At 36.7% G+C, this 25,882-nt stretch overlaps 1 protein-coding gene across 1 annotated transcript in view; it reads left to right on the top strand.

The window, feature by feature from the left end:
• The window catches only part of SOX6 (SRY-box transcription factor 6), a 399,666-nt gene that overhangs the window by 256,932 nt on the left and 116,852 nt on the right, over positions 1-25,882 (top strand). Inside the window, exons 10-11 of the mRNA XM_032444750.1 lie at positions 2,431-2,603; positions 6,446-6,514. Coding sequence (XP_032300641.1) covers positions 2,431-2,603; positions 6,446-6,514 — 242 coding nt within the window. The remainder of the gene's footprint in view (positions 1-2,430; positions 2,604-6,445; positions 6,515-25,882) is intronic.

Below are 25,882 nucleotides of genomic sequence, written 5' to 3'. Positions count from 1 at the left end.
ATCATAGCCTTAACTGGTACTCTTTATGGTACCTTTCTGCTCATGTTATGAAGCAAGCAGGGAGTGTACAAAGAATACAGGATAAAATAGAGCAGGAGATGCATATCTGCTTTGGGTGTGTAAAATATTTTATGACTGTAAGATTAGAGGTCCGCATTACAATGCCAAAGCTGCTTGACAGATGTGAAAGTCTCGAGCTGTGGTTTCCCAGGTGGCAGTGAATGGCAATAAGTATCATTTGAGGCAGCAGGTTGCTTCCTATTGGCTTTTTAAAATAGGTGGACTGATTGATCTCTTCCTGCCATAATAGGCAAGTAGGGTTTTTTTGGCAGAATAGTCCTTTCTCTCTAAAAATAAATGTCAGTGTACTATAACATACTCCAAAGCAATGAACTAAGCTTTCATTCATGGTGCAAAATATTCAAGACTAAATCAAATGAGAGTTTGAGTGGATTAATGTTAGTCAGTTCAGAAGTCTTAGACGATCAAAATGATGTCAGTGGTGTGGAGTTCAGTACAAGCTAATAGATCCTGGTGAAGCAATATGTTCAATGCAGATATTTTCTCAGCCATGTACCTGCCTAGGCTTATTTTTAGCTTTTTGCAGAAATTGTCTTTTCTTGTTTCAGTTGTATGTATCATCCTAAGGATTTGCAGTAAGTTCAAATATTTCAGTGTCCTGCAGCTTTAACTTCAAGTAGCCATTGTATTTCTAGGGACAAAAAAACCAAACCAAACCAAAACAAAACAAAAAAGTGCTATTTCTAAAACTTTTACTTTAATAGGAGAAGTTACTTGTGTTTCCCTGTCAGAAGCCTTTGTCACTTGCATATTGAGATAGATTTGGCATTACAGAATGCTAAAACATCAATATGTTGCAGACTTAAAAATTGGATAGTTAATAGTGTCCAAGAGGTTGAATATTTTTGGTACTATATATAGTAAAATGCAATTAACAGCTGTACATAAGAACAGGTACTTTTTGTATCTGTGACTTTGACTGTTTAAAGTGAGAGAGTTCTATCTTTTGATAGAAGTCAGGTGTAGACGGAGGCTTTTTGTGTGACACTTGTGCAAATGAAAGCCTGCCTAAGAGCATTACTGGTCCTGTCACAGCATGATGTAAATGGTTGAGCATCTTGCGTTTGTGACCTGCTTAGCAAGAGTCTGTTTTGTTTTCCCTCTCCTTATGAAACCTGTCAACTTCTTTCTTCTCTTCCCTAGAAGATACCCATCTTACTCCTGGGAAGAAGGTGGAGTCATAATTTTGGTGACAGTTTCTCCATTTCCTCCCAGGTCCTGTTCCTCACACATTTTCTTCCTCTTCAGAAAGCCCTGTGAATTCCTTATCGCAGTTGTGAATGGAGGAAAGGAAGGATGCTAATACCCTCTCTCTTATGCTGCTTCTCCCATCACTGTGGCAGATAACAGACTTGGCTGCTTCTCAATTTGCTTAGCTTCTTCTCTAACTCTAGGTTCTCCTGTATAACTTACAATTGGTTCATTTATGTCCTTTCCAACTGTGAACCTCCTTCACGTGCTTTTCCCATATTCCCAAACTGCTGCCTCAGCTTCTTATAGTACTGGGGATCTGAGAAGCTTACACAGGGTAATGCAGTGTAAGACACAAATATGGGAGCTGACATTGCTGTTTGTGACAGAGTAACGTGTTCATATGTAAGATGGGATATTTTTGCATTGATTTGCAAAAGGACCCTGTACTCTTTACTTAGGAGACCCATGCAATTTACCAATAAACAGACCATTAAGCATCGTTAGCGCAAAGAAGAAATGTACCGTAGTTTCATATTAATTAAGCGCTCTCTATAGAGTAAACTTTGAAAGTTAAATGAAAATTTTTAAGCCGTTTTCTCAGGTTAGCCATTTCTCTTAGGGACAAGTAGAGCTCATTTTAAATACATATTCCATAACTAAAGCTTACATTTACCCTAATGACCCACCAGATATATGGGCATTTTAGAGAAATGATCAATAAACTATTAAACTTCTTCTTGGATGGAACAGCAACCTTTAAGATTTTCTTTAGCATTCTTGCATAGTTAGGAAAAAACCCCAACAACAAACACCTAATAAAATATATAAGATGAAAGAAAATTATATCTAATAAGCACTGGGCAGATTTAGATGGAAAAGAGATCGGGATTTGTACACGCTGCATCATTAATTACTCCTGTCAGAAAAAGAAAAAAAAGTACTCTGTATCTTTTTGCTTCCTTTTTTGTTATGTCCTCCGCTTCTAAGAGCATAGCAAAGCTTTGTGCTACATTCTTTTGGGATTTTTTAGTAAAATATATTTTCAAGCTGCCACTTGAAATAAGCACGTTGGTGATTCAGCCAGTTCTTTTGTGAATATTGCTTGGTAACTCTCGTCTATCTCATATTTACAGTACATTTTTTCTGCACATTTAGGTACACCAGAAAGCCTGGCAGAAAAAGAGCGACAGCTCTCTACCATGATCACCCAGCTGATCAGCTTACGGGAGCAGCTCCTGGCTGCCCATGATGAACAGAAAAAGCTGGCAGCCTCACAAATTGAAAAACAACGACAGCAAATGGATCTTGCTCGCCAACAGCAAGAACAGGTGAGGATCCAAAAAAGAAACCTGTGAAAACCTGTGAAAATGTGAGAATGTTTCATGTGGAATGCTAAACATAAATATTGCTATATTGTTCTGCTCCCTGTTTCCTTTTTTTTTATTATTATTACTTTCTTTTGTTGTTGTTGTTGTTGTTGTTAAACGAGCTTACATATATTCAGAAACTGCTGCTTTTTCCATGAAGAGAAAAATATTACAGAATCCTAAGAGAAAACAGGGTGTGGAAATTTGAATGATTTCTTTCTTAGAACAAATTGAATTTGATAGATTTCACAGTTCTTACTTCTGTACTGAGATGTGGTTTAGGAGTTACCAATGAGCCACACTGCAGGCATTATTTAACTCTTTCTCTTTTTGACAAGAAAAGAATTGGACAGAAAAATGTAACCCCAGAATGTAATGAGATACATTTTATAAGCAACATTTGATTTGTTTGTTTGCACATTTTTTGTTGGTTTATTGTTCATTTATTTAAAGAAATGCCATTGTCCAATGATCCCTCCTTTTCTCACTGTACATAAGTGGGACAACAGTGATCCCATACAGTAGTTCCCTAGGCATTAGATCAGACAGATCCAAATGAATGTGTGGTTTTTAGGAATCTGACATTATTACTAGAATTATCTTTTCGGTTAGAAGTATTTTATAGGATATATACAGCAATATATGCTCTGTTGATTTTAATGAGTTGTGACGTCTCGTATTTTATGTGCTTGAGTATTTGCCCACATGTAGGAATATGGACTCATCCCCTAATGGAAAATAACATAAAGGAACACTGTAAAAAATCAGAAGTTAGAATGTCATTTAGCCATCCAGAGATGACACAGTAATTAACTATTGACACTTGTGAATAAGCTAGCACAAATTAATCTTGACACATTTGCAGACGAGTGATATCTTACAGTGAACACTTTGTAATTATATTTCAAAATGAAAATTAAATGACACTTAAAACTAGGTTGTCATGCTCAATGAAGCAAGCATGTAGCTCAACCGATAGGCAAATAAAATTCAGAATTTGAGCCACATGGTGCTTGTGTACCCTGCTTTACTGTGTCAAGTCTGTACATCAAGATTCTGCTATGGTAAATTGCATTGTGGGATACTGGATACATCTTCCATCAGAGTGCTGTTCTGTCTAAGAGGAACCACCAAGATGAGCTGCTTCATGGTATTTTTCTGGGTTTCTTCAGGAAATGCCTATTCAAATGGTATTATATGGTACATACAACTACAAAATCTGTTCACAAGCAATCAGAACTTCAGTAAGTCAGTGCCTTTGTATGTGTAAACAAAGGTCTCACTGTTGCCTTGGCTATAGATTACTACGTGCAGTAGCAGATGGGTCACCAGCAGCTCCAAACAAACCTTGACATAGAGTACTGTGAATCTGTGAAAAAAGATATGTCAGAAAGAATGACCGATGATGCAGCTCCATTCAGTGTCTGATTTCAATATGAAACTAAAGAAATTCTTTTCTGGAACTCGGTATCATAATAATCCTTCAGATACCTTCACTGACATTTTAGCAGCATGGAATGTCCTTGTATGGGAAATTGGTAATCACAGCCAGAACCTCTGATTAATCAGCTGAGGCAAGTGTCAGGTCAGCTGTGGGAGCACAGGTGAGAGTAATTTAGCTGTGCTCCCGGAAGGGGTGGAGCTTGACTGCACCTCCTCTAGACCTCACTTAAGGGCTGACCACCACTAAGGCAGCATCTCTTGGAGATTGCTCCCCAGTGGAGATTGGCTCAGCATTTCCTAGTGAAGGTGTCCATATCGGTGAGTTTTTCCTCATAAATAATCTTTTGAATATCTGTTACCATCTTTGTATCATTCCACCTTACAGTCCTACACTGTGAATGGAAACACAGCAGAACTCACCTTTAGTGATGAGCAATACAGCCTAAATGTGTAATAGCACAATTGATGTATTACTAATTAAAATAGTAACACAAGCGCTCATGTAGGTTTGTTGAATATATATAAATATTTGTAGCACAGGGTTGCTTTTCTAAGCACAGATGGCACTGCTGACCACTGATAACAGGTGACTTGAGGTGCTAAGAGCTGCCTCTGGGCACACAGGCACCTCTGCTTGAGCTGCTGTTTTAACTAACAGAGTAGGGCCTGATTTTTCAGTCTGCATTCACTGTAATTTTATTGAATTTACTGGGAGATTTGTCCAGAAATATTTGACCACCAAGCACATGAAGGGAGTTTGATCCCTGTTGCAGACATCGTTGTTCTGAACTTTGGTAGTTGCTTGATTCTTCTTATGTTGCACTTTGCTTTGATCCAGCCCCAGAATCACAGAACTCAGGTTTTCTCTTTGAGGCCATGTGCAAGACTTAGAACATATGGATTTTTTTTGTTGGTCCCCCATAGAAAAGCGAATCTTAACTGTAGCAGTGGAAAAAAATGTCAGTTATTTCCAGGTGAAAAAGTGAGAGATTGAAGGAAATGACAGACTTGATCTCTGTGAGCAGTTATGAGCTGCTAATATGTGCCTGCAGGTTCCTTATGAGTTATTCTGAATAGTTTGCACTAAGACTGTGTGATTGTTTATTTCCAAATCAGTCTTGCTACCTTTCATTCACTTTATTTTTGTTTTGTAATCACAAAAATATTTTGTTCAGCTTTCTCTGATTACAACAGAGCATGTCTGGGTTTTCGCCAAAATGGAAACAATGGACTTCAATGATCAAACTACCAGTGTCACCAAATTTGTACTGTTTTATGGGGTTCCTCTGCTCTAGATAAATATTGATAGGAGGGGAAATTATATTTGAGAAATGAAAGCAGAAGTGCTGAAGCTGGAGTTTCTAGGAAACACAAATCTTGCCCTTGTTACAGTCTGCTGTTCAGTTTGCCTCCTAAAGCAGCTGTCCAGTTCCCCCCACTTCCCATGGCTTTTCCCTATAGCTGCCAGCTGCCTAGCCCATCACGAGGAGCAGGTCTGAGGGCAGGATTCCCTTTCCCTTCTGCCTTTGCGTGCTGATTTTGGAGGGTGTGTAGGAACAGTCAGGGCAGGGCAGCATCTCTCATGAGTCTTTGTTCTCCCCCGTGCTTGCTTCTCTCCTCTTAGATATGTATTGAACCTTTACTCTCAAGATCATTTACTGAATCTACCAACTGAGAGTGGGAATATTTACTTATTTCACAATGTTGTGTTGAGGATAACCTGCTGAGCATCAAATGCTGCTTTTATACTGTGTAAGACCTTACTTCCTGGAGTAGTTTCAAGGAGGACTTTGAGATGCATAAGGGAAGCAATGTGCTGCTTACTGTGAAGGAAGTTAGGAGAAGCTTGCCCTGGTATCTTGTGCTGAATAGTGAAACATCTATAAATACTAGCTAAGGCTCCAGTTCAGCAAAGCAGGAAAATGTGTGTTTAACCTTAAGCACCTGAGTAATCCCATCCCCATTCAGCAAAGCACTTAATTTTAAGCATGTGTTTCATTCCCATTGTAGCTAACAGTAATGCATCATAGACAAAGTTCACCACAGGCTTAAACGCTTTGTTGAATAGCAATGAGATTATTCACATGCACGCAGCTAAACCTCTGTTTTTATGCTTTCCTGATTTGAGGTCTAAGTGCTTAAAATACATATTTCTTGCAGGATAGCTACACTTTCACATTGCTTCTAAGTTTAAAATGCTTATATCACATGCACGGATATCTCTATAATGTATTCCGTGTAAAGAAAAAAACTGATCCTTGATAAAAATGAAGTAAAAAATAACAGAAAACATTTTCACTCGATAATATTGAAATTTCAATATTACTGTTTTAATTTAATGGAAATTTTATTTCTCATAGATTGCAAGACAACAGCAGCAGCTCCTGCAGCAGCAGCACAAAATCAACCTTCTGCAGCAACAGATCCAGGTCAGTGTGTTTTATTGCTCTCTTCTGATTATACTTAAATTCCATTTATGGAGTTGGAAGGGACTAAAATAAAGCAGCCACATGCTTTACTAACATGCCTGAGTAAAGGAGCCTTTTAGGAAAGGTCTCCGTGCCCTCAAAAATTATTGTAAATGCATTTTTGTTGGACAGAGATTTTCTTCAATGAGCAGAGCGTTTGTGGACAAGGGGAAATGGCTTCAAGCTAAAAGAGGGGAGATTTAGATTGGATAGAAGGAAAAGGTTTTCTTTTTTTTTTTTTTTACAAAAAGGGTGGGGAAGCAATGGAACAAGCTGCCAAGAGAGGTGGTGGAAGCCCCATCCATGGAGGCATTCAAAGTCAGGCTGGATGGGGCTCTGTGTTGCTGATCTTGCTGTAGGTATTCCTGGTCATTGCAGGAGTGTTGAACAGGATGGCTCTTAAAAGTCCCTTCCGTATGAAATGATTCTGAGATTTTCCAGTTCAGTGAAATTTTACCTGCATGAATCTGGGAGTGCACTGCAGGTATTCAAATACATGTGCTCCTACTTTGAAAGCATTTTCATCGAACTGTTTTCGGATTTAAATATTTCATTTTGGTCTCACAGACTATGGTCTTCCCAACCATTTCCTTAAGTTTTGGACTATCAGCTGATTGCCATGCTATTAGATGACAAAACTGAAGGCTTTTTTCCTCATACAAAAGAAATGCACTTAAATGCTTCTGCGACTGTTATAGTGCAATTTCTGTTGAACTTTCATGAGTTTAATCAATATATAAATGTATTGATACCTGGACTGAGAGATACAATTGAATTTTAAAGCACCGTGTTTGTCACTGTCTATAGGAAGAGTACACATTCATATGTGGGGTACGTCAAGGGTGGAAGGGATGTTAGAATTGTGAATGGAAGAAGGATGCCATCTTGTTCCCTAAGGGAGCAAGAGGAATCATACCAGCTTGTTCTGTCCTTGTTTAGAGAATGTGAGCATGTGTTACTGGGAGGTGTCCTGCTCTCTAGTAAAAAGTTTGAAGTCACTTTATGATTCAGTTGAATCACTGACCAGTAGCTTTATTCATGCCAGGGAAATGCTGTCTTAGAATAGCTTGCAGATTTGTTTTCTTGTTCACTCCCCAGTTTCTTCATACATAGTACTGAACCCCACAAGTTGGTTTCTTTTTGTGCGTATGTCTTTTCCTAGACATATATGCTATTAGGTCTTCTAATGATTGTTTTGTTAATGCGAGCTGAATTATTTCTCTCTAATCCTTCCTTATCTTTGCTTTAAAGTTCCTTAACTCCCCAGGAGTTTGGGTTTTTTAATTTATATTTGCATGGAACAAATGATATTGATGTGAGTCTAATCAGTGTATTTGAGACAGAGAAGACCATCTCCTCTCCTAGATTGTTAGCTAGACTGGTAGTGCATTTCTCATTGCCTGAGGAACATTGTCAACTTCAGTGTGAAACACTATGTATGTTGGACAGATGCCATCTCAAAAGCTTGTTAGGAGGTTGTTTCCTGGGCGAAGCACCTGCTTACATAGTCCATTTGTTTGTAAGCCATGTGATTCCTCTTTGTTTATTGGTTCTTACTTAATTCTTTGGCAGGTTTGCTAGCCAGGATTTGCTTAAGAGAGTTAATTGCTAAGTCACCTTGACAGTTCATAGTAGGTTTTCTTGCTCTTAAATTGATTTTGAGGGTTGCAGTTTGTTGAGACCTGTAGCTCTCTAAGGGTGGACTTTAGGCGGGATGGAACTAAATGAGGGGGCAAGTGAGAGATGTAGCACTGGGCTGTTTCTCCTGTATTCCCTCCCAGCATCTTCTCAGGAAAACCCAATACTGAGATGCAAGTCTTACTACTTATGCTAGATAGAATTCATCATATCAAAAGTAGATAACTGCGGTATATATTGTCTCAATTAATTATCCAGATTGTTTTTACAGTAAGCAGAGAGAAGCAGAGTGAATAGTTTCAGGATGTAATTCATTTCTCCTTAAAGTAGACATTTAAAATATATCAGATGAATTGTTCCCTAAAATGACAGGGTTTTTTTTCTCTTTTAACTATAAGGGATGTGGGTGCTGATGCCTATAGTGTAGAGGTCTGAAGTGAGATGAGGTAAATCCTGCTCTCTGTGGCTTGGAGGGGAAAAACGGTTTTCTAATAAACATTTACATTCTTAGCTTATTTCTTTGGTCTTGGTAGAATATGGGACTGTACCCTGATAACCTTCTTGATTTAGAAGGTCTTTTTGTTTAAAGAGGAAGCCTTTTAAAGAAACAGCAATTACCCACATAATATGGTGTAGATTTTTAAATATACCTTCTATGCAGGAAAAGACAATAGCACTATTTCATGCCTCTCCCCTTTACAAGAGGTTACAAAATGGAAGTAGACCAGGTGCCAGCTCAGTCTGGGCAGAGCTACTCAAAAGTGAGTACAGCATGTTCTCCAGTGTGCAGCAGGGCATTGCTATGCAGTGTTATCATCACAAGACACATAGTGTACCACTGTCATCTTCTGAGGTACAATGCTAATTTTTAAACAGCAGTTTCCATGAGTAAGTGCATCTAGTTCATTTAACCCTTTAAACAATTATAAATAACTATAAATTGAACTTACAACGTTTCTGTCAACAAAACAGAAAAGTGGAAATCATTCATGTTAAATAGAACACATCCTTCCCTGGATTCCTACTGGAATTAGCATTTATTATTTATGATGTTTTATGCTATTTAACCATTGTAATACCTTTATTTATATTAGTTTTTTTAATACTCTTTACTTGGGCACCTTACTCCGGATGTGTTACACATCCAAAACCTTGTGAGCAATCCATGGGCAATTAGCCTAGCTTAGCATGTGAAAACACCGTAGCCATTTCAAGAGAACAAGGTCATTAAATATTCAACATTTTCTCGTGTTTTCTAAGCAAAGCTTATGCTACTTTCAAGGTGTGCAGTGTGGGGAGAGCAGTTGTGTGTCTGCTAAAGGGACTGGGAATCTGGAATTGCTCTCAGTTCTCTCGGACTATTGGAAATTTCAAAAATTGCTTTCTTCTCCTCCATTTAAGTGTAATGTTTTGGGAACTTAAACAAAAAAATCAATCAAGTGCAGTATATTGCTACTTTTCAATTCAAATTATTCTTAGGGAAGAGGAAAAACTCTCTTCTACAGTGGAGTCTGTAGAGGTAGGCTGAAATCTAGTAAGTCAAATTAAGATTATTCTGCAAAGCTTTCAGTGAAGGTCACATTAAGTAAATGCTGTAGGTAAGTCAAAGCTCTCTAGGTTGATTCAGATTCTTGAAAGATCTTTCTTTTTTTCTTAAAAAAAAATTAATTCTTGAAGTAGAAAGAACAAAATGAAGCTATTTCAAGGACATCTCTCAGTCTGAGAAAAGGAAAACCTAGAAATAAATAACAAAGCTGTTTAGAGGAGGGATTTGGTGGTGCATCATAAAGAGAAGACAACACCGAAAGAAGTGAAGGCTTGTGTCCATGTAGCAGTTCCAACATTGAAAAAAAAAAACTGGCAATGAGTATTACAGGGAGAGCTATTCCATACTACTTTCATCCATTTCTCTTTGCCTTATTCCTCTGTACCATACTATGCTCAATGTCATTCATTGCAAGTCATTTCCTTTTCTGTTTGAATCAGGTATGAATTCCACAGCATAGAAGAGCTGGCTTCTGCTCTCATATGTATTCTGTTTTAATTTGGCTGTTAGAAATTATTCCTAATAGTTGTCTTTTTTTTTTTTTTTTTTAATCTATACATTCATGCTGTTGTAACTTCATATTAATGTATTTGCACTGTCCATTTTAGTAAAAAAGAGTGAACATAATTGCTGTGATAATAAGCAAACAAAAGAATAGTGGCATCAAATTAGAACTATTTGAACTGTCCTTGAATAGGAATAATTTGGATCATACTTAAGAACCAATGAGTCTCTCATCTTATCCATGATTAACTACAGACAACTCAGGTACCTGGTGAGCTGAATAAGGATTATCTCTTTATGTGAAGTACATGTCTAAAGATCAGGAATAATTACATTCCACATTAGCCTTCCTGGCCTTCCTGACCTGCTTAATTAATTTTTTGCTAGGATAATAATAGTAGAAATAGATTTAAAGATATGCTTCATCATTAAGTATGTAACTGACCTCCACTTTTAAGTGCTAAACCTTTCATTTATTGCCTTTTGGACACAGGTTAAAGCTCCTTGCAGTGAGCTTGCTGAAAGTGCTCAAGCTGGAATCTTGTTATTGTCAGTTCAGTTGTGCACTCTTAAGATTGTCTCTCTTTGTAAACTGTATTCAGCACTGACAAGCAAAATGCAATTGCAGTGCTACTGTTTTGGCTCTAGAAAATAATCTTCCCTCACCATTTTTTAAAAATTGTTTTTCATTTTCTTTTCTTTTACTTTTTTTTTTCCCCCCTCTCTTTTCTATTTTTCTTGTTGTTATTGATGATGAAACTGATCCCCTTCTAGCAAGCTCTGTAAAGGACCAAATAAAGCCATTGAAAGCAATTTGATACTTCTATTGGCAGGGTACGCAAATCAGATACTCCCTTGAAAGAGAACAAGAGTTATAAACAAAGCTTAGAAGTCTAGGAATAGCCCCCAGCTTTAGCAAACCCTTAAAATATTTTGTAATTGTATCTTCAATCATGAATTAGCCAGGAAAAACAGACCTTTTTTGCCTTTATATTTCACTGCTGTATGCTGTTTTTAATTGCCCACAGGCAAACTGTTGTGATCTTCTTTGGAAGTTTAAAACCACGATAAAAATGCAAATCTAATTATTTCTTTTATCTAATCTAATTAACTTTTAAAAGTAATGATAGATGCACTGCAGCCTGCATCAAACATTTGAATAATGATGTTTCTGGATTAAAGAATAGGTAAAACTACTGTAATTTATAAGCAGTCAAGATTATGCTAGTTGAAAATGTAAACTGTTGTGGTGACTTTAATAAACTATAGCAGTAGCTTATTAATTTATAGTAGAAGAGATACATTTCCTACAATTCTGAGTTCCAGCTCAGAACTTGCTCAGCAAAACTGATGCAAGAAAGAAAGACTAATATGCTCCATGTTTCATATTTTATTAATTATTAAGCAGTCATTTGTTAATGAGTTCTAAACTCCTTATTTGATAATTACCTAAGCAAAAGCTCTGTTAAAGCTTTTACCACCAAAAGCCATCTCCTTGGCTGGCTGTCTTGGGATTTCCTTTGTTGGCAGAGTGTTAGGAGAAGCAATGTGTGATCCTTAAACTCTTTCAGCAGCCCCTACTTTAATAAATACTCCATTAGTGCTCCCTATCCTTTATCCAGCCTCAAACATACTAAAAATGCGTTAGTATGACAACATAGTTTTAGCTTAAGCAAAATGACACATTGGCTAAGGCTTCATCCTCTCATAAGATTCTGGTCTCACATCTTGGATCTCCATTTGTAAGGCTTCTCCTAGCTGCTGTTGGAAACAAGAATTGATCTGGAAAAGCAGAGTGTAATTCTGGATTCCACTCTTAACATAATCCCTTAAACTGTTAGTCTTGAGGTGGTATGGATTTTTTTTTTTATCATTATATTTTACTATGGCCTTCTAGCTGTTAGAAGACGAGACAGCTATTTTAATTCACTGTACGTGTCTGGGTTTTTTTTTTTTTTGTTTGTTTTTTTTTAATAGCTTTATTTCGCCTACTCGAGTCTAAACAAATTGTATTTAATGCAAAAATTAAGCCTTGTGTATCTCTTTCATATGACTTCTCTAATTATAGAGCAGTAAATGGTAGAATAGCATATGTTAGCAACATGAGCAGCAGTCTATGAACTGAGCTACAAGTTAATAAAATGATCTTGTGGTGGTGTTGGCCAAATGTTAGCACACATGTTTCAGAAAGTGATATTTCAACAGACTTGAAGAATAGAACTTTGGCACATGGGTGCTGAACATGATCTGATGTGTGGAAATTTGTTAAACCAAAGTAAATGTCATTGTTCCTCAGTCTCATGTTGGTACAGAAAATGATAGTATCTGCCCTTCTACTTTCCCTCTCCCACGTCTGTTTTAAAGTTGGAAATGTAGGCACAGGCATCCGTTCTCCCCAGTTCAAGTACTGTTGCTTCTTTTCCTCTGGGTGTGTTGTGTTGCAATCTTGCCAGTGACTTAAGGGCTTATATTCAGCTGTGACTATGCTAAAGCCAGGGCCACAGTCTCACTAATTCTGCTGGGTCCAAACACTCATTCTGCCACCTGTGCTTACAGGTTTGAACTGTGATAATTATGGGTAGATTATAGTCAACTCCTGGATAGCAGAAGATCAAGCAAATATTTGCTAACTGCCTGTACTGCTGCCCAGGGCTAACTCTTAGCTGCTGGTCAGCCTATTCCAACCAAGCAAAATTCTTTGGCAGCCACAGTGCTTCCGGTTCGTACACTCTTGTTTAGCTCCCAAAAAGCTTGGCAGAGATTGTTCTTTAGAACCCTTCCGATGCTATTCCTACAATGGTATGGGTCAGCGTCACCCCCACTGTCATTCAGTACTATGTAGTAACTGCAATATTGCAGTATTTGGCATAGTGCAGTTATAATGCAATATTAGTTCCAGCAGAGAAAACCAGTTTCCTTCCTAAGCGACATGTGCACAAACTAAAATGGGTAACTGGGAGCAGAAACAGAGCCAACTGGCTGGCTACCAATGGGGCTGACCCTGTGAAGTCTTATTTGCTTGAGTAATACTTGCCTAGCCAATATTTGGTGACTTGTATCTAAGTGTTACTCACATAAGTAGGCTTTTAGGAATTGGGCATCCCATATGAAGAGGGACTTAAAATACTAATATTGTGGTCAGGATATCAAAGATATAAATGAGGCAGGGCTCTTAAAGGGTGTAATTTGTTTTTCTAGTTGAATGTGTAGTTGGAAAAAACAGACAACCTTTTGGGCACACGAGTTCTTTTTCGGTCTTAATGTCTGTGTTATATCGAAACATATCCCATATCCCCCGACGCAGAAACTGCCGAAGATATTGACCTTTCCTATCTAATTAATTACTTTTTCAATGATTATTTGTGATTGACAAGCATGTGATGGCCAGGAGGGAAAAATAACAACAAAAATAACAACAAAAATAACAACAAAAATGGATTTTCATGACTTTTTTTTTTTTTTTTTTTTAAATCTGACACATTCATCAGGAGATAGTGAACAAAGAAAATGGTTAATAAATGTTAGTATTGAAATGACTTGATTTATGGAGGTATTCAGGTATACAGGCAAGACTGGAATGTGATGATATCAGAGGTCAAAATTTCTGTCTGCCAAAGCAGGTATTTGGACTAAAATGATGAAGTACAGCCCCACATAAAAAGGCCAAAAGCATTTAGAAAAATAAATTGCAAAGTACTTTTGAAAATCTCACAGTAAAATCTTAAATTCACCAGATGGGCTAAACCCTGACCTAAAGGATCAAAATTGTTTTTCACTAGTTATCCTTAACAGTGTATAAAAACTATTAGAAAACGTGATGATTTTGTTGTTTGATCTTTGAAGTAACTGTGGGAATTCTCAAGAATGCAGGGGTATTATGGAATCAGTTTGAGCATGAGAACTTATTTAAAATATATTTAATTTCAGCAAGGAAGAAGTAACTGCATTGCTCTCTGAATGCTTCAGTAGCTATGAAACATGAAGATAGTAGCAGCACATGCAAACAAATAAGTAGACCAGGTGCTGTTTAACATTTACTATACATTTGATGGCATATATTTAGAAGTAAAGTAAATGGATATTTCTAATACTCTTGGCTCCTAAGCAACAAGTTAATCCAGATACTGGCAAAATTATCAAAGCATAGTTTTCCATGCCCTGGCCAGGTATTTTGTCTCTAATTTTAAACTCATTGTTAAAGTAAGGAAAAGTGGATTAAAGATTGCAGTTTACACCATCTCTCTTTTTTTTTTTTTCTTGTTTTTTTTACATTTTTTTCCCATCGCTTCATTAGAGCCCCTTCTCCCAGATAATTAGATAATATAGTGGGTTAGGTTATATGAAAGACTTTGAGTTGTTTGAAAGAACGAGTCTGTTATATAAACCTTATATACATCATCTTCAGCAAGTTAGGCATTCGCACAGGTTGGGTAAATTATGTGTATATTGAGAAACTAAGAAGTTACACAGTGTGCTTTCCATACTTGAGAGATGGGGAATAAAAATTGATATACTGTGCGACACATGATATAACACAGTGAAATATCTTTTAAATTCCAGAGGGATGCACTGAGATCACCACACTTAATTCACATGCACTAACTCCTACAGAATGTTATTAATTTTAAATAGAGGTTTGTAATCATAATATAAAAAGAAAATAAATGAGGTAAACAATATACAATAGTGTATTATGAAATGCTGAATTCATCTAGTTTACTCACCTAAAGTGACAGTATATAAGAAACCGTTGAAGTTGCAACACCAAATAATAAAAGCAAAAAAATTCATAGTTGATGGTGGTGAAATCCATCTTGAGACCTATCGCTGCCCCACATTATGGAAGGGTACTTCTGGGCTAGGGAACTTTATGTTAAACTACAGGTAGCAAAATAAAGCTGATGATGCAATATGTATATAACTGACTACACACAGACTGGTACTCCTGATCTGAAAAAATAAGTTATATTATGTAAATAAGGACAAAACTTTTATTAGAGGAGAGGAGTCAGGCACTTGTTTTTTTGCTGTGATGAGGAGTAACTTGTATGGATGGATTCTACTATCACTGTTCTGGCTTTGCCTTTTCCATCTCATTGAATTTTATTGGTTGCATATTTTCAGGATACTCATCTCCTCTATAACTGCATATCTGAGTTTCATAAGCTCAAGTGTATTATCCTCACAACACTCTTTTGAGGCAGAATAAAAAGCCCATAGATATTTGGGGTATCTAATTTTAGATATCTAATTTGGATGACTGAATTAGGATTTTAGACTCCATATATAAAGCAGTCCAGGTGCTTTGAATTACCTTCTGTTGATTAGACAGGGAGGGTAGGCTCCTAATTTAGGTATCTAAGTTAAATCTCCTGATTGACTCGCACCAGATTTTATAAAAAATTTAACAGACCTGAAATCTGTGTATTCAGAATTCATAGGGTGGATCTCTAATGTCTCAATCATCCTTTCTCTCATGATTTTCTGTCAAATTAGCTCTTGCCTTCATTTATTCTGACAGAGTTTTTTGTTTGTTTGTTTTTTGTCAGAGTAAATCTGCATCAGCCTGCCAGAGAAGTATTTGTTTGTCCCTTTCAACCACACTACTGCCTCAAACAAAAAATATTTCAGCTAGTTTGAATCTCGTGTGGTCATGATGCTGACTGTTGTCATGCACAAAAAGCCAAGTGGAGAGACTCAATGAAGCAGCCTACTGCTTCCCAAATCCATGTATTTTCTGTATAGATATAAAACAAATTTCACAGCTATGAAACATTCTTTAAATAGAGGCTTACTGGGGAGAGAAAGTAATTTTTTATTTCAGGAATGCCTACACTTTTTGCTGCTTCTTAATATTCTCTGTAGGACATTCAAGAAACATGCTTGAAATGTGAAATCATGTTTTTTTATTTAATCAAAATGGCTGCTTCTAAATAGAGATCTTCACTGCTGCATTTCAGGCCAGAATATACTTTTATAGGCAAGTTATAAACCTCTGCAAAAGGAGGCTTATAATGGAAAGGTTGACACAACATTAATTTTAGTGTTGTAAACGCAATGGTATAATTTTGGAAAAAAGCCTTTATAGCTCTGCTAAGATATTAATTGCAGGAAATTACAGCATATCCTATTAAAGTATTATGTCAGTGGCATACATAGCATATAACACCTTTGCATATTCTCCCTTGTTTTCACGGCAACGTTTTGCATTTTGATCTGTAAAGAGTAGGTGGATAAAGTGTCTCAGAGTTCTTGATCATTATTGTTGAAGGGGAAAAAACAGCTTGGATAATGCATCTTTATGGCTATTCTAGAAACAAATATTCTGTTACTCAGGTAAATTCAGTAGGAATACTGAGGAATTAACCAAATTCTGCTGAATTGAAAATCTTACATGACTAAAGTCATCTTCTGGACCAAGGATTTGAATTTGGACCTGATCCTTGCTCACAAGTTAGCTTTAGTTAGATTCTTTCCAGAATTACAACAGCCTTTGTGGCAAACTTGTTTGTAATGCGTAAGGGCTTACTTCTAATTACCTTATGCTTACAGAATCATTCCTGACTGTTACTATATGGCAGACCTGGTCTCTTACTTTTCTAATTTCTCTTTATTCCATTATTTAGTCATTCATTTTGAATATAAATAATGGAGGAGAAGCTGTAGATCCCTAGGTTCCTTCTAAATTAAACAAAGCTCATTCCATCAAACCATTTTAATTATTTATTTAATATTTCAAAGCAGTAGGTTATTGTACTTTTTGTCACCGTTAAGATTGTAGGGGCATGATATAACAGTATCATGTTACGGAAATTGGTACTTCTTTGGTATTTGTTTGTTAATTTCTTCGTGTTAACAGGAGCTGAACTGTAGCATTTGGGTGCAGCCTAAGGTTGACTATGAATTCACTGTGGTTGAACTGTTGTTACAATGGCCTCTTTTGGCTGTCAGACCTTTCACAATAAGGGCTACATCTTACATTTGTAAAGCCCCTCATATAGACATCCCTTCTCCTCAGAGGTTTTTGTTACATTGACACAAATTGGCAGTGAAAAATATCAGTAATAACAATATGGATTTTCTTGTTTAAATGTAAGTGAGGCTTTGAGTCTTACTATTTTATTTCTTTTCCCTTTTGAAGTCAGTGGAGCTTACATGATAGTTTTACTCAACAAAAAACCCACACCCACCCAAAACATCAGGACTGTTGTATGGCAGATGAATACCTGCTAAGAAAATGGGAGAAAAGACCATTTCTAAAACCCCACTGATACGCTGGTTCATTGGACTGTTGATATTTCCCATTAATTGTAAGACTTTAACATATAGCCATTGACTATATCTGGTTTTACTTATCAAATCCAGAACTGCTTTTTCTCTGCCTGCTGAGCAGGGAAAACTCCATGCTTTACCAGTTTCTTTTTACTTGGGGCTCCCAGTATCATCAGGATTAAAGCTGTCAGCTCTCTTTATTGTGTGGTTTTAAATACAAAGTGGAATACTGTTGCCTGAAAAATGGCATGCTTTCAATGTATAAGTTAAAAATTGCTGAGTGGACAAAACACAAAAGGATCCCTGTTAATAGCAGGCATTGAAATATTGCTTTCACCATTTTGGGGAAAGAAGATAGAGCTCTGCACTTTAATTTGTTTTTATTCTACACCACTAACTTGTCTTTATTGGCTTAATCCTACACTCAAGTAGAAGGGAAAACTCGTGCTTAAGTTAGTGAGAGTTTTGCTTCATTGAATGCTGTGCAGGGTGCCATTTCCTCAGCTGGTGTTGTTCATTTTCTCTCCACTTATGTCAGTCTAATACTGGAAGTACAGAATTAGGCCCGCTTTTTAAAAACAAAAAGAGCTCACGTGGAAATGACAGCATTTCATTTGGCTTTTTTTATTCACTGTAAAATATTCCTCTGCTCTGTGTGTGCATTTATATTTGGGGATAATTGTGCCTATCCGCTCTTGAATGCTCAGAGGTAGCTGATAGGTTTTATATGAATATTTTTTGTCTTGTAGGTTGCTTACTTTGGTTATTGCTTTGTGCTATTAATACTTCTTAATCATCAGGGTCCTTTTTTTATATTTATTATTATTATTATTTTTAATCCGGAATCTTATAGATGCATCTTTGCGATAAAATTTTATAATGAACAAAACCAAAATGGTTTCCTCATTAAATTACTTTCCTGTTTGGTTTGCTTTAATTGAGAAAAGACTTTCAAGGCAAAGCTACACATCTGTCATTTTATTTGCCCTGTTGTTTTACTGTCAGTTGAAATATGCATACATTTCAGATGTAACTTTAGGAGGAACTGAATATACTAGTAATTTATACAATAGCCGCTGATGATTATTGACCATTAAAATGTAATAAAACATTTCCTGTGTGAAATAGATGTAGCATCAAATGTCTTTATTTCTGACAATAAACGTTTCAGGTTTACTACACAGGCATTAATGTTATTATATAAATGTAAAAATCTGGCTATGCTCTAGCATAGGGTCACCTCTTATAAAACAAATGGCATTGTAAGCAAAAGAAAAAATACTTTGAAGAAAGTCTCAGGCTCATGCGTATATTAACCAGAGCAGATGAAATGATTTATTGGGTTTTATACACAATCTGTAAAGGGTAAGCATTGCTAACAGAATGAGTGGCAGCCTCAGGGAGCTGAGTAGCCCCCAGGGACCAGCCTTTGTTCCTCTGGACTTGACAGGCATGTGTCCCTGTTAAATGAGGGCTTAATTTCTCTCATATGTGCACAATTTCCAAGCTCAACAAAGGCAGCCAGGACTGGAGCTATTTAAAAGAGCCAGCTCAGGAGGAAGCATTCCTAGAGAAAAGGGATGCTAAGGGGCTAATTACTCACTGTAGTTCAGTAACTGATATATATATATATATATATATAATATATTTCCCTAAGCAAGGATTATTAACACTAAACTGCCACTCATTTTACACAAACATACACTAAAATTACAGGAGTGCTATTTCTCTTTCAAAAAGATCTATTTTAAAAAGGTCTATCTGACCAAAAATAAAGCAAGAAATGTGTTCATTTTATCTCAGTCCTGCAATGAAAACCATCACCTCTTAAGATCAGGGAACAATTTCCTCCAAAAAGTACAAAGAAATTGCTTCTCCAACATCTTCTTTTTCTTTCTTGATCTCTCTCTGTCTTGTATATTGTAGTAGAGATCCTCATTTCTTACTGCATTCAAATAAATATTGTCATTAAAATTGTCCGGATTAATGGTTCAGCATACGTAAAGATTATTTGTATTTACTTAATTATATGTGTAGTGTGCTATGCTTTTTATAACTCTCTCGCTACATGTTTAAAAATGTGTTTAGACCCAGTAGACCTTTCTGGTACCTTTGAGATAGTCTAATGACACTTCTCTGTACAAGAGGCAGGACTTTTTCCTCTCCTTTTCTAACGTTTTTAGGTCACTTTTCAGTTACTTGCTGATGCTGTGTTCTGTGTAGAACAGGGCAGCAGTTTGATAGTGATGCAGTATTTTTAAGGCATGGAAAACAGTTATTTTCTTTGGACAGTGATGCCAAGTTTGCTTGCTGTTACCTTGAAAGAAGGATAAGCCACTCTAGTGTAGGAGGTTTGAAAAATCTTGTGGTTACCATTAGCAAACCAGCTTGTGAAGAAATACTATAAGGTTTTGGGCTTGTTTCCTATTCTGAAACAAACAGGAAACCTCCTTGTAAAGCAGGCAACACATCTGATTCTTCTTTGTCAGAACATTCTGACCCTCTCAATATCAGAACATCCCATCCCACCCCGTCCTGCCAAAAACGCTCTCCCAAAGCTCAGTGAGGCCTGCTCCTGTGTGGGGATGTGCAAGCCTCAAAATGGCGGCAGAGATGGCTTTTGGATATGAGGCCTCAAAGCTCATAGCTGCAATCAGGGCTCAATGAAGGTACACTTGTGAAAACAGAGACAATAGCTGCAGTGACCTCACTAGAAAATACTTGCTTATTGAATCAAGAAAAGCCTTTCAATGTGAAGGGGATAACATTCAGAAATAATGGAACTGGAGCTTCTAAGGAGGTGCTGCTTGCAACTGAGGTAAACTAAGGAAAGCTTTGTTTTTTCCTTGCATGGTTTCTTTGCCGTTATCTCTCTAATTTGCATTGAAAACAAAAATCGTTACTCAAATAGTAGAGAAGTGACTTCTTTTTTCCTGCCCAATCCAGTTTTCTCACCTGAGCAATGTAAATATACATCCTGAGAGAATTAATGTAAAAGTCATCGGGATTTAAACTGTGAGCTCCACTTTAAATGGAGAAAGATAGTGAATGTGCAAACTGCAGGTTGCAGAATGCTAAGAATGAAACTGGTTGTAAACTTTTACATGTTTTAAATCATCCCAGTGTAGGCAGTCCTCTAGTACTATGAAGAAAAAGAAATTTCAGAGATATTAACTAAAACACAGAACATCCATTATTTCTTTCTGAGGAAAGGATAGACAATGGATCACTGTTATGGTAGGTAGGACTGTTGCAGTTCATCTGTTCTTTCCTTTGAAAGCCTTGTTCTCTCATGATGAAGAATGGAATGATAGTAATAGGAAGGCTTCATTAGGATTTAAGAGATTTGTTTAGGCTATTTTTTAGTCATTATTTAGTCAATAAACTTATTTATGTTCACTAAATAAATTAATTGTGATAGGATAGAAGTTGCAAACCTGACTCTCATCCTTCTTATGTCTGCGCAAATCCAGAATAACTCCACAGAATAGAAGCAGTACATCTGCTTCCATCTTAGTAATAGATTTACAGCTGTCTAGGCTCAGAATCACCCATTTATTTCCTTTCTCCCCAGAGATGACAAAGTATATAACACTTGATGTACTGCAGCTTCCAGAGATATTCAGACATTAATGCTACAAAGGCCTATATTGCAAGTTGAAATCTTGCCTGGATTAAAATTCTGCTTTGGATAAAGTCAAGGAACTACATGTATGCAGGGGCACTTGGTGCTGATATAAGGCTGAGGGAAAATAATTTAACTTGAATTCCATGCAGATTCTGGCTAAGATTTTCTGTGAAGAATTGTTTCCATTCCTTGGTGGAGGAGTTCCTTACTAACAGACTTTCTTTCCATCCAATTAAGAGAAAGCACCTCTAAATCAGAAAGGAAGGTCCCACACAGATTACCTTCTTGTCATGCTATGACAAGACCCAGATGTCACTGAGGTTTTGTGAAGAGCTGTAGAGTGTATTAGATCCGTGGCTTCTAAGTACTTAACATTTGTTAATTTGTTTGTTTGGTTTTGTTTTCCTAAAGAGACCCCCAAAACCTACCCCACCCCACCCCCCCAAAAAACCAAAACACAATAGAAGAAAAAGGTTACTAATACCTTACTATTCATTTACTATTTGTTTTAAAATAATATTTTATTCCTTTGCTGCAGTTAGTTTACCATTATGAAATGTTAATCATGTAAAGGTAGCATTTCAGAACCTACTGGAAAAAAAAAAAGGAATAACTAACAATTCCTTCTCACATTCCTGGTACCTGACTGTTTTCACTCAGTGCTGCACTACTCCTCCCATCTTGTTCTGTATTTGCAAGTTGCCTTCTGTCTCTTGTGCAAGATTTATTGCTATATTGCAGCTTGCCTCAATCAAGTGGTAGTAATGAATGCAAATTTCAGTCAGCTTGCCTATTTTTTCAGTGTTTTATGTAGCATTTTGTTAAACCAACAAAACAAACAACAACAACAACAACAACAACAAAAAACAACCAAACAAAACCATACACATTTTTTTCCTTTGATTTCCTTAGAAAAGAACTTATAAACTGTGCTGCCAGTCTGCCTAGCACAATTCAACTTGAATAAGTTTTGGACACAATAAGTAATTTTGTTCAAGCTTGAGATGATGGAAAAATCCTAAAAAGTACTGCATTCAGTTAAGTGCCAAGAAAATTAGTGGCCATGGTAAATCCTTTCAGATTGTCCTGGTAGGAAAGGTTTAAGTGTAAGTGATGTTAAAATGCTCTAAATTCAGGAAAAATTTTGATTAGAACTTATACTTCAATAGGTATAAAAGGAGCAAAAAGTTGAGCTTGTATCTCTTGCACAGCCATCGGAAACAAATATTTTCAAGTTTTGTTGCATACAAAAGTACTTGTTCTGCATATACAAACACTCCCTTTAGAAATAGAGCGTTGGGTATGGAACAGAATACTTCCTTTGTTTTTTGCAGAGGGTCTGTGCATCTCAGGGAAAATGGAATGGGAAAAATTTCATTTCTGGTGAAATGTACCCTACATGTTCTCAGCAGACCTACCAGCTGGAATGTTGTCTGAAGTTTCAGATTTGCTTTGATTATTCAGCACTGTTTGAAGGAATATCTTACAGGAGATTTTACTCTAAAAAAAAACCAACACAACAATACAAAACACCAGTCTGACATCTGCTGTAATTCCCAGGTTCTTCCCTCTGTTGTGTTTGTTATGTTGAAGCTTACTTACGTAATTTTTCCATTTCACCCACAAGAAGGTATGTGGATGCTTTGTAAATTTCTGGGGTGGAAACACTATGAATTCTGTTGGTTTTTTTTTTGTTTTTGTTTTTGTTTTTTATTTCTTTTTTACAATAGGAATACCTAGATTAAATTGATGGAACCCACTAAAACAGCTGAGGTTTAGATACTTGGAGACTTTATTTTTGGAAATTAGTTTCATCTCATCCCTTTTCATATTACTCTGGGAGCAAGAATTCTAACCAGCAACAGAAGTACCTTCATTTCATTAGAATATCACTAAAATAGGAGAGTTTGGGAGAGATCTGCGGTCTCTGCATTTAATCTGTGAACTTAATTTTTTTTTTTTTTTTCAGTAGTTCACAGCCAGAAATGATTAGCCTTAAAATATACCAACATATTTCTATTGGTCCTAGGAAGGAAGTATAGCCTGTGTCTGAACAAAGTCTGGCACTGTAAAGTACTTCACTATTAATTTTTTTCTCTGGTCCATAATTTTCTCCTGACAGTTTCTACTTTTTTCCATGTGTTCACTGATAGGTTTATGGTCAATCCTGTTTCTAATGTAAAAGGCTTCCTAGTTGTATAACCACATCAGTCCAATTCATCATAACGACTCACCTGCATTCAATGATCTTGCTACTGGGGAAGCTGGTAAACTTTCTAACCAGAAGTGCTTGAAAAGTAAAGTGTAGTTAAGGAATGATATAGGGATCTATCTGGTTTTTTTTTTTGATAGTTAAAAGGACATAATGTAAATAAAGGATTTTGGAAATCAAGCTTATAATGAACATTGCAGTTACCTGAGCAGGCATGTCCACAGGTGAGAAAGCATAGCTGAGAACTGCATTGAAGATTTGTGTGAAAGTCTGGAGGTAACGCAACAGATTAGCAATGCCTAGAGGAGTAATTCCTGCTTCTCTGTCATTCTCTGTACCCTCTGTAACCACACAGAAACTTCTGCCAGCTTACTGAGTAAAACAAGTTCACAGGAAAGGGGGCATCAGAGCAGGTGAGAGAAGGGTTGCTGTGGGGAGGACTGCTGGGGAGTGGGCAGGGAGCAGAAAGGAGAGGGATGGAAGAAGCAGTGGGGAAAACCTCTCATTTTAAGGAATGAGCTGTTGCACTATCCAAGCTGCACCGTAAAAATAAGTTTAATATTGAGGAAGCTCTAATTTTTTTCTCTTGTGACACTTCTTGTTTCAAATGCTGTGCATGGCACGATTGTCACTATTGTGAAGAATCCTTGTATGTAGCAACAATAGCAAAAAACAACAACAACAAAAAAAGATTCAATTTCTAAAGCTGTCAGTTTTGCAACTGAGCAGAAAAGGAGGATAGCCAATTTATATTGCCTGGTCTTCCCTAGAAATGAGCTCTATGCAGCTGTGTTGTGTATGTGAATGTGCATATGCCCCTAGCTTTTCAACTTATTGGCTAATTTCAGTTATGTATTACAAGATAAGTGTTTTGAAAAACGTTGAGTTCCTGCAGTCTTTGTGAAAGCAGGGCAAAGAGGTGTTTTTTGTTGTTGTTGTTTTATACATACATACATATATATATATATATATATATATATATATATATATAGGGTTTTTTACCTCAACAGGAAAAGTTGCTGAGTTGCATTCGTTTGTTGGATTTAGAAGAATCCAAAATGGGCAGGATCTGTACATACCCAGCTACAGGAAAAGCTTCAGTAGCTTTCAGCTCAGCACACAGTGCAGTCAAATGACTAGCAGTCACAAATCCATTGCTTACTTGCCCTGTAAGACCAGCCTATATTTGCTCTTGAACTTATGGAAATTGTTGTCACTCATTATTTTACTAGTTTGTGTTCAGAAGCCAATGGAGAGAAGCAGAGCTGTTCTCTGTCATTGGTTGATCTATGAACTATGGGCTGACGGAAGCTCCAAAGTAAAAGCTTTGTAGAATAAATTTTGCTGTGGAAAACAATTGAGAACTAAAAGACAAGGGAAATCCCTGTCAAATTATAATCTCAGTATGTTTCCCTTACTGAAAGTCATGAACTGAGAATGTCTGATCCTTTGGTTTCCATTCAGTACTTCAAAGAGGCAATATTGGTATTTTAGAGAAGTATTTAAAATGCATATGTGAATGCACAGGGGTATAAGGGAAAACATAGGGTAGCACTATTAAAAAGTTTAACACCCTTGAGTTTGGGATAGCTTCTTTAAATGAAAAATCACAAGTGGATTATATACAGATCATACCATTAAAGATGCTGGATTTGTTCTGGCAAAAAATATTTTTAAAATGCAGAAATATTAAGCAGAGTGGTGGGAAAAACTGGAGAAGTGAAGAAAGTTTTGAATAATAAAAAATATACTATTTATATAGGTCATTCCTTTATGCTGACAGGAATTTTTACTGGCAAGTAGTTCCAGTCTTATATGGTTATAAGAACGTGAACTGCCTCAGGCTAATTATTTAATTAATAGGAGCCCAATCTTAGGTAAAAGTGTGATAAATTTGCATGTTTGATAGGTAAGTCAAAGGTGGGATGTCATCTGATATGTGTGACAACTCTGTACTGGATTTCATTGAGAAATCAGCTTTCCTATCTTAGTCTGTTCTACCCTTTCTCTTTTGCTTCCTTCTTTCCACTCCATTCATTTTGGTTTGTTGTGGAGAACGGCTCTTCTGTACACATAATAATATCACAGTAATGATCCTTCTTTAAAAATAGCCTTACTACATAATACAGTATTGCTTGAATTTAAGAAATTACTACAACTAATTTATTAAATCAAACCCAAATTGCAGCAGTTTCCTTTTACTGGGTACACTGGTTACCCTGGGTGGTACAACTGCACATCTTGCCACGTTCTTGCTGTTTTCACACACACACCCTGCTTAAACTCTGCCCAGATGTAGAATATCAGAATGTGCTTTTATTGGGTATAATTGGTGACATTGTAAACCATGAGGAAAAAAAGGCTCATGTTGTTTCTCCATGTCACCAGAAAACCAAGATTAAAAATACAGTTTAACAGTGTGTGTAGTTCTGGTGTTGCTAGCTATTTGTAGAATGTGGGCACCCATGACAGGACACAGGCAAGAAGAGCAAAGGTTTGCAAGTTTTGTTCAATATACTTGAAAAGCTG

This window comes from Coturnix japonica, chromosome 5 (assembly GCF_001577835.2).
Source record: "Coturnix japonica isolate 7356 chromosome 5, Coturnix japonica 2.1, whole genome shotgun sequence".
NCBI classification, from domain to species: domain Eukaryota; kingdom Metazoa; phylum Chordata; class Aves; order Galliformes; family Phasianidae; genus Coturnix; species Coturnix japonica.
The sequence above is the reverse complement of the archived record's forward strand: the minus strand, read 5'-3'. Positions and strand labels throughout refer to the sequence as shown.